General features: G+C 49.3%; 1 protein-coding gene across 3 annotated transcripts in view; it reads left to right on the plus strand.

Annotated features, from left to right (window-relative positions):
• Positions 1–2,407: 2,407 nt before the first annotated feature.
• The window catches only part of wdr33 (WD repeat domain 33), a 14,690-nt gene continuing 7,097 nt past the window's right edge, over positions 2,408–10,000 (plus strand). Inside the window, exons 1-7 of one of the 3 annotated variants that reach the window (XM_085140619.1) lie at positions 2,408–2,627; positions 3,117–3,283; positions 5,053–5,270; positions 5,357–5,425; positions 5,586–5,690; positions 5,788–5,883; positions 6,014–6,165. In XM_085140619.1, the coding sequence (XP_084996745.1) occupies positions 5,067–5,270; positions 5,357–5,425; positions 5,586–5,690; positions 5,788–5,883; positions 6,014–6,165 (626 nt within the window). In that variant the 5' untranslated portion in view covers positions 2,408–2,627; positions 3,117–3,283; positions 5,053–5,066. The other 2 variants (XM_085140618.1, XM_085140620.1) reach the window with 2 other exon arrangements.

Consider the following 10,000-nt stretch of genomic DNA (forward strand, 5'->3'; position numbering starts at 1 on the left):
TTTAAATAATATTACCAAACTGAATCTAACTCATTTTGAAATGTAATCAGGTTTCTTTTGTTTTGTTGTCCCGCTGACTGTTCAAGGTTTGTTTTTTTTTACATGATGCTATAAAAACACCCATCTTCACTCTGACCACGCCTCTCTACAGGTGGATGCTGGATGTCATTAAAGGTGAAGATGACAGCTCTGTAGCTGTGTCCCAATTCAGGGTCTGCACGCTTGAAGTACGCATTTTGAGTGCGATTACGTCACCGCCACGCGACGACGGCTGTCCCAATTCGAAGTGTACTTCAAATGCATACTCCAAATGCGCCGTCGAGTTCCCCAAATATCAAGCGTGGTCCGGTGCACGCTTCGTGGTCCCATATATCCCACAATTCATAGCGCGGCAGTGGGTGTGGATAATTTTGTCGCAAAATACGGCAGAAGGGAGCGGCCGAAAAGTGAACTGTCAAAAGTAAGTACTGAATATGACGTCACTTATTTATGTTATTAATGTTTAATAACAAAGAACTTTAAAAAATTACTGTTGGCCACATGTCGGCAAAGTTATGTGACATTAGTGATGTTTGTACTTTTAAAGCCTCTACATATATATATAGTCGACCTTAATCTTACAGAGAATGTGATGATTTTGTGGATAATTAAAGTCAGTCATATATCCACAAACACAACAAGCTGAAAGTCAGTGATGCTGCTCGGTTTGCAGTCCTGAACATCACGGCACAAGCAGGATTCACTACACTGTTAATGTTAGCTCTGTTATATTGCTGCCTCTGCTCGGTGGTGTCGAGCCAAACGGACTTCAACGTGTATTTGAACGAGCTGACGGTTCACTCATTAAGCTGAAAGAAAGATGCTTTAATCACAGCAGTCACACATGTGTCCACTGTACCAGCTGGGAACTGGGAATGTTCAAATAATGTTATCATCCAGTGCTTTCAGTGTGGGAGAAAGTACTCAGGGCCTTCAAGTTACACACTATGAAAGGCAGCAACAAGTTTAATGTTCAGAAACCTAAAGTATGTATCAGCAGCAGAATGGAGCTAAAAATAAATGTTTGTTTCAGTTCTATGAAGCTTTTAGTATTTTGGATCAGTAGCACTGCTGTGTTTGTTGCATCATATTGCTGTAATTGTTTATATGCTTTATATATTCTGAGCTAAGTTGATCTATAGTGTTACATCATATTCTATAAGGATGTTATGTGTTTGCAGACTTTCTGCCCAGCTTGACCCATTTAGCAGAAGTCAGCCTGTTTAATATATATAATAATAATATAATTTATATATATATATATATATATATATATATATATATATATATATATATATATATATATATATATATATATATATATATATATACACACACACACACACATCTGACAATACTATAATATTGGTCATATTATATTTACATTACCACAGTGAGATGACTTTAGTCTCATGAACAACATTAGCTAATTGTTATTTACTAACTAATCTTGAAATGACTGTTCAGTACAGAAATGAAGCCCTTGAATCATGTTTTACAGTCCTGTGGTCTCAGCCTCAGATACTCAACTAATCAAAGTGATGTCATGACAAAATTAATGACCAACAAAACATTTTTCTCCTTCATTTCTGTCACACAAAGCTGTATGTAACGTTTCTCGCGGTTAGTATAATGGTTGCTAGGCAACCTGAACAGCGCGACGAAGGGTAGACCGTCCCATTTCACAAGCCTCTCACTTCCGCACTTCTCGTACGCACGCGTAGTGCGCGTACCTCAAGCGTGCAGACCCTGAATTGGGACACAGCCAACGACTGTATAGAACACCTATTATACAGTCATTGGTGCAGACCCTGAATTGGGACACAGCCAGGGAGTCTGATAAAGGCATATCCACCCTGAGCCTAACTTCACCTTTGACCCCACAGGAGTATTTTGCTTTCCCAGGACTGTAAATCTGTGTCTGAGGTGTCTTTGGCTAGGTCTGAATATCTGAAGTAGCTTTTCAGATTCACAAACTGTGAAGTTCTTATTCATCTAAGAATAAAACATCAAAAACTGCTCCTTGTGCTAGCTACAGCTAGCTGTTTATTTTCCAGACCTCCCTTTTACATTCCTGGGCGCCCCCTGTGGGTAGCTTCTTTAATAGCGACTATCATTACACAAACCCCTGCTGGTTCTTTTGTTGTGTCTCTTTGTATAATGACAACAATCCAACAAAACTGAGTCCGATTGAACTAAAGATAGTTGCTGCTAGCGACACTCTGAGGTCATGCAGATGCTTCAGCACATCCGTGATGGCAGCAACGGAGGTTTTATTGTTGTTTATGTAGTTTAAAAACGACTTTTTCCGTTTACAGCGTTCAGAAAATGGCCGAAGGTAAAACTCAGCATCCCAGAATCCTTTGCGCGTTACGAAAATTTCCCGGCATGCCGTTCAGCAGAGAAGCCGAGAAGAAGACGGAGCGTCATGATGGAGTCTGGTGGAGGTTGAAGCAAGCAAACGTGCTTCGATCCGAGCTGAGTGCAGTCCGAGACGCTCGTGCTCCTGAGGAGAACCACTTCACGAAGCCCCGCGGCGCTCCTTGAGCGCGCGCTAGTTACCTAGCTATCTGCTGCGGAGACTGTCGGTGAGTTCACGAGCGCAGTGGCGCCTTGTTGTTCCGCTCCGAGCCGCCATTTAACCCCGTCCTGCAGGCGTCCGCGCGCACCTGGCACACCTGCGCGGGCTAGGCTCATCTCATCGTCTTAATCCCACCTGTATCCGCGCCGAGGCTCACGAGTCCCACGGAGCGTTCCCGCGGAGGCGCGTGCTAACGGTTAGCACCCGCTAGCACTATTAGCCGAGTTAGCCGCGTTAGCCCAGCTGCAGCCGGAACCGCCGCGTTTAAATGCGGGATACCCCCACCCCGAGCCTGCGGCGGGCTTTCACCGCAGGTCATTGTCAGGTGTTCTGTGAGGTGTCCGCGTTCCTCAGGTGGTTTCGGTGGCTGGCTCTCACTGCAGGAGTCCGTGTGTGCCGACCCGTGATACCATCAGCTCCTCCACACTGTGATCGCTTCACAGCGTGCATGGTTAGTAAAGTTTGTTTAAACCGCGTTTCTCCTGAACATTTGCAGCTGCTCCTCAAAGTCCACAGCCTGCGGGTAGGATGATGAGTCGGGCTGAAATCACTACAGGGTTCGGCTCCTCCACGGCAGGCAGGAGCGGGTTACCTGTCAGGTGTACTGTTCAGGTTCCTTCATGTAGCAGCAGAAAGGCCGGTTGTAAATGCAGATAAAAACAGGTCAGTACGAGTCACCAGCTGTGAGAGTGTGTATGCTCACCTGCTGTGTAAACATGCGTCTCATTCATTTATAAATATTAAATGAACTACCTGCATATACCGTCAGCATTGTTTGTTCTAACTTTTAAAGTTACAATAGTGGACTACACATGGCGTAGAGTGGCTGTGAGGGTGGTGCAGGAGGCTCTGTGGACTGGTGTGTTTGAGATCTGTGGGGAGAGTACGTGTTACAGGCAGGAGCAGGCCTCTGAGGAGCTTCATGGATGTAGTGAAGGAGGACATGCAGAGGGTTGGTGTGATGGAGGAGGACCCTGAGATAGGAGGAGATGGAGGCAGATGATCTGCTGTGGAGAAGCCGAGGGGAGCAGTTGGATGATGATGATCTGTGACTCCCGAATATCTCCATTATTTTACTGCACAGTTTAGTCTTAGAACCTGGGACTGATGTGCTTACAGAGGGATCAAAGCCTGCATCCAGCCTGGCTCTTATCACAGTTGGACTGTTTTGGCCTCCAGCAGGTATGAGAGACGAGGAGTCAGCAGGACTGCTTCATTCACAGCACAGAGAGTGATGTGATTGGCTGTGGATGAGCAGGTTCAACACTTTGGCTGCGTCCACACTGGTGCCAACATGAGTACAAATGTGACAGTGGTGACCATTGAAATCACTCCTGTTGGTGCGAAGTGGGCGGGTCACGAAAAACTCATGGGACAGAAGCAACTACCAATGAGAGCACAGGATACTGCTGATAAAAACGTTAGACAGTAACCTAGGCGACCAAAGTCTGGGGTTTTCTGGAAGCTGCCGTCTGTCATTCGCAGCGAGCGATCGTTCCCGGTCCGAGCTTCGCAGCTGGATGAGGCCGAATGCTCCGGGGAGTTTTCCCGGGATTCTGTGACCTTAGTTTCCCTGAACTTCCTGTCTCCTGTGAGCATTTCAGCAGGTCTGCTTTGACCGTGGCACGGCAGCTTGGCAGGGGTTAACGTTCTTCTTCTGTGTTTTTGAGTCTGGGCGCTAGCCTTACTGTGACGTTGTCTGTTTGTTAAAATGTTAATGTGACGCTGATGTGATCAGACTGCTCAGAGGCTGCCGTAAAGACGTGGACGCGAGGCACGCTGCGGGCACGCTGCGGGCACGCTGTGATGCTGTTACTGTCTGCAGCGGCGACATGTGAGGACATCAGGTGAACATGTCTGTCTGTGGCCTGTCTGTCAGACTGCGGGTGGGCGTCTCATTGTCACTCTGAGCTGAATGTGGGTCAGTTCAAACACCTGACCCTCCCACCTGACCTTCGCAGGTGTTGCACGTCTGACAGGAACTATGAGGCGTTGGCGCCCTGCTGCTGTAATAAGTCGAGCACAGTTCAGGGGTCGGGCTGTGGTCCAAGTTCACTGGTGTTTAACACGATTACTGGAGAAACTGAGGCAGGTTGTTTTTGTTCATGTCCAAAATAATGAAGTTTATGTTGGTGACATCACCTGGTAACAGCACGGAGGCGTGTCTTAATCCAGGACAGACGTGGATTAAGACCTCGCGGCGCCTGCCCCGGTGCTCGCGCTGTCCTGCGTTTGTCTGTTTTGAAGGTTAAATTCAGTTGTTTTTTTGCTGTTCTCACGCGCCCCTCCAACTTTTGAAAAGCTGGTCCCGGTGACTCTTATTTGGGGGAGGAGCTTAAAGTGTTTGCGTCTTCCTGGCGCTGCAACAGGAACAGTTTGCTCCTCCCTTGCGAAAACGAGCTAACCGCAGTCTCTCTGCCCTCTGTCTGCAGGTTAACCGGTCGCCATGGCGACGGACGTGGGCTCACCGCAGCGCTTCTTCCATATGCCGCGTTTCCAGCACCAGGCGCCGCGGCAGGTGTTCTACAAGCGGCCGGACTTCGCCCAGCAGCAGGCCATGCAGCAGCTCACCTTTGATGGCAAGCGCATGAGGAAGGCCGTGAACCGCAAGACCATCGACTACAACCCGTCCGTCATCAGATACCTGGAGGTGCGCACCTGTGAAGCTAACGCTAAGCACGCCGTGTAGCACGTGATCAGGTTCCAGGCGTCACGCTGTCTTTTCTTTCTCTGCAGAACCGTTTGTGGCAGCGAGACCACCGAGACTTCAGGGCCATCCAGCCCGACGCAGGATTCTACAACGACGTGAGTCTGCCAGCAGGGGGCGTGGCAGCCCCGACCCTCTCTTACACCCAGCACACGTGTCACGCAGGAGCTCCCGCCCACAGCGCACGCTGCTGTGCAGCTCTGAGTTTGTTTTCACCTGATACGAGTCTGAAATGTCTCGCTCTCGTCTCGCCCGCAGCTCGTTCCTCCCATCGGCATGTTGAGTAACCCGATGAACGCCGTCACCACCAAGTTCGTGCGAACCTCCACCAACAAAGTCAAGTGTCCCGTGTTCGTCATCAGGGTGAGCCGCATCACTTCCTGTTCACCTGTTTGTGGCACAGGGATGTTTGCTGTGGCCGTTTGAGGCGTGACTGTTTGTGCTTCCTGTCTGTCTCCAGTGGACTCCCGAGGGCCGCCGCCTGGTGACCGGAGCCTCCAGCGGGGAGTTCACTCTGTGGAACGGACTCACCTTCAACTTCGAGACCATTTTACAGGTAAACAGCCGTCCCACTGTCCTTCCCAGTTAAGACTGGTTTGGACAGGAGGGCCTGAATCACACCTCGAAGTCTCAGCAGGCTTCACTCGTCTCTAACGTACGCCCCCCTCTCCGTCCTCCCCCTGCAGGCCCACGATAGTCCGGTCCGGGCCATGACCTGGTCTCACAACGACATGTGGATGCTGACGGCCGACCACGGCGGCTACGTGAAGTACTGGCAGTCCAACATGAACAACGTGAAGATGTTCCAGGCTCACAAGGAGGCGATTAGAGAAGCCAGGTTTATACCCAATCTCCCATTCTCTGTAGTTCTGGCCAGTCTGTGCTGCACGCTGTCGGCCACACGGGGGCGCCACATTTTGTTTTTGTTGTGGTCGAGTAATGACAGATGTAAGCGTGTGCTGTTGCAACACTGCAGTGATCTGTTGTTCATATTCTACCTGCTGTGGCAAATGAGCTGTTATCTGTGTACACAAATAAAGTGATCACAAGTGATTATCTGCTCCGGGCGCACCCGTGCTGTCGGTGGAGAGGAGATCAATAAAGGCTCCAATAAAGTTTGAGGAGGGATCAATAAAGTAAACTGTAGCTGTTTAAATAAAGGTTTGAACTCAAAGTCTGCACCTTAAACACAGGGATCCTACGTTTCCCATAATGCAGCTGGGCAGTCGTCCTTCCAGTTCGTTACATCATCAGGGTACAAATGACGTCACACAGCAGGACCGTTTGGTTAGTCAGGCTGAGGGAGAGGCTGGGACCAGCAAGCTAAACTTTGACCCCCAGCAGGAACACCTGTACAGAGTGATGTCATCAGGTGTGCCACTGCTCAGTCCTCTGCAGGTGTTCCTGTTACTCTGTCCACCGTCTATGTTGACAATACCAGGAGCATTTGGCCAAAGAGCTTTGTCCTTTTAGTGTCAGGGCAGGACTACGTTACCCACAATCCACTGGTTCCTCCAGCAGTGCAGTTGTAGAACTGTAGTTATTAGTCCGAGGCAAGTCCACAAGGAAGCTTAGCCTAGCTTAGCTCAGAGGCTGAAAAGAAAACCGGGGAAAACTGCTAGCCTAGCTTAGCTCAGAGGGGAAACTGCTAGCCTAGCCTAGCTCAGAGGGGAAACTGCTAGCCTAGCTTAGCTCAGAGGCTAAATAAAACATGAACGTGTACGTGTGAGGGACACCATGATCATTTAGCCTCCTTGGAGACCAGCTCAGATCGGGTCCAGTTCCTTCAGCCTGTCTGTGATTCTGTCAGTAATTCTGAGTTGATGTTATTGATTGGTCTGTTTACATTTCCAGCTGCACATTAAAAACAGCGATGTTTTCCTGAAACGTTGATTCTGCTCATCTGGACATTTTCAGTTGCAGAAACGTTTCATCATCATTCAGGTGACTTCTTCAGTATCAGCTGACTGCAGGTTTCATGATCAGTGATATGTTCATTGGTCAATGCTGAGGTTAATTTGCATATTAACGATCATGAAGGTGACCTCACCGCCCATTGTTAGTCAGAGGTGCAGATGTTTATAAGGAAATCTGCTGTCAGCTGACACTTGATGATGATGACGACATGCGTCTGCTCTGGAAACATCCAATGAACAGAATCAACTTTCCTTACCTGGAAGATTGAGCATGCATCAAGACACGATGATGTCATAGCGTTTGATTGGTTATGTTTAAATTTGAGTTTTACACAGCAGAGGATGATTGGTCCACTCAAACTAAACAATGTTCACCTCAGGACAGCTGTTGTTGTTTAAGTCTTATTCACCACCTCATTTCACCACCGTAAATGTGTTTAAATGTGGTTCACACGGCGTTTACAACTGAACAACCACCTGCTGCTGACTCGTTTCAGCCTGTGTTGTTCCTCGTGTTCATGCTAAGCTAGGCTGAGCCTGGCAAATGAGCTGAAAAAAACTGGAAACTGCTAGCCTAGCTTAGCACAGGAGCTGGGCCCATGGGTAAAATGTGTCTGAGGTCATGTGGAGTTCAGATGGTTTAAACATGAGTGACCTCTCTAAACTTCAGCAGAGACTTTAAATGGTGCCAAAACCAAAGCGAGTCAAACATAAATGATGTTTTTAGTCTTCAGAGCTCAGCTTCAGTCCTTCTCCTATTTGTGAGGCCGATAAACAGCTCGTCCTCTGTGCTGAAGCAAAGGCGTTACCTGCTCTCTGATTGGCTCTGCTAAACAGCCGTTTGTGCGTCAGTTTTATTTATAGAGCACATAATTTCAACAGCACTCGCCAAAAGCCCCGCCCCTCCACCCCCTCACCAGGTGTTGGTTATGAGACAAAGCACTTTAGTATTTCATAATTTTATTTTTCACAGGTTAAATCTTCTGTCAAAGCTTCTCTTTAACTCTGCCTTAATAACCTCGGAGCCTTGCAGCCTGCTCATTATACGCAGGAGTGGGCGGGGCAGGTGGTGGACGTCGTAACCATGGCTCCCTGTGCAGTTTAGGACGATTGTGACATACGTGCGCTCGTGTACTTCATGCGCTTTATTCTCGTGACCATCAGCTGATCCCAGTTCCTGCCACCAGTGCACCGCCTGCAGACCAGCTCGCTGTGTCTGGTCCCACCTGAAGCTCCGTAACCTTCAAGTTACAGCCGAGTGTCTGAGCAGGCTGCTGTCCAGGAGTTTCTAATCATATGTTAATGTTAATGTGGAAATGCAGCCAGTGTGATCAGGAAGGACAGTCAGGTGGAAAACATAAAGTGTCACGCACGGAGAGAGACAGCAGGGTATTTTTACGCTCCACCTGTCACATGTAATCGATGTGCAAACGTACAGTCTCATCTTCAGAGACACACAGAAAGAAGACTGAGGCCCTCTGCTGGGCACTGATGGTACTGCAGGAGGGTCACGGGGTCATCTATGCTCTTCTTCTGAGCTGGAGGGTGAAGTTGAGCGTGAATGGTCAAAGATTAAAGTGAGTGATACAGACTTGTGCAGCGAGGTCTGACGATGGCGACTCAGCCGGGTGCTGAGACGTCTGAGCGTCAGATGGACGTGTGTCTGGTTTTAGGTCGGTGTCTGCGGCGCGTTTGCTGATGTCACTATAGGTTTGAAATCCTCCGTCGGCGCGTCACCAGCTGGACGTCCAGTTTTTATAAAGCCTTCCTTCACTTGCCGCTGCGATCATGTGCCGTACCTGTGGTGGCGGTGATGCCGGTGACCTGGACTTAGTCCAGAAACCTCCGTTCCTGGTTTAACTGTTGAGTGTTTCAGGAGGAGCAGGTCCTGGATCGGCCTCACAGGAGGTCGAGGCTCACTTCTTAAATCTGAAGTCAGGTGTCTTCATCCTCCCGGCGCACTCATGTTTAACCCAGACGTGTTTCAGAAACGCTGTTCGCCAACAGGAACACGTGGACCCGAGCAGATTGATCACGTTTAACCTGAAGCAGCACCTTACAGGAACAACGAGCTCCGTGAGCGAGTGTGACGTCAGAGCGGCTGGTCTGGGGTCTCTGCATAGAGGTTATCTTATCCAAATACCAACAATAGAGGCAGAGTAGAATAGACTAGAATGGCCCTTTATTGTCGTTGTACGATGACGTTATGTGTGCTCCACTGTGCAGGAGTGAACGGCAGGAACAGTGGAGGTCAAAGTGTGAATAGTCTGTGTGTGGGAGTGGGCTGAGTGATCGGGGTCACAGCTCATGGGGGGTCAGCTTAAACAGTCAGGATGGCCCAGGGGAAGAAGCTGTTAGTGAGTGTGGAGGTGTGGGATCTGACCTGAGGCTCCAACCACAGGGCAGCAGGTCAAACAGGTAGTGGGCGGGGTCTCCTGTGATGGCCCTGGTTTACCTGAGACAGGAGGATCTGGGGATGGCCCCATGGGGAGGTGTAAATGAGCGTCTGTGCAGCCTTCCTGTTCTCAGTCGTGGCCCCCGAGGACCAAACACAAGCAGGAGGAGAGCACGCCGAGGAGCTGGAGCAGCAGCTCCTGGTCCAGGTGATTCTTCCTCAGGACACAGAGGAAGTGCAGCTGCTGCTGGGCCTTTGTTACCAGGGCGATGGTGTCGTGGGTCCAGGTGAGCTCAGCGGAGACGTGGGTGCCCAGAAGCTTGAAGGTGGAGGCAGATCACCCACTGATCCCTGATCCCTGT

The sequence above is a fragment of the Neolamprologus multifasciatus genome, chromosome 18 (genome assembly GCF_963576455.1).
Source record: "Neolamprologus multifasciatus chromosome 18, fNeoMul1.2, whole genome shotgun sequence".
Classification (NCBI taxonomy): domain Eukaryota; kingdom Metazoa; phylum Chordata; class Actinopteri; order Cichliformes; family Cichlidae; genus Neolamprologus; species Neolamprologus multifasciatus.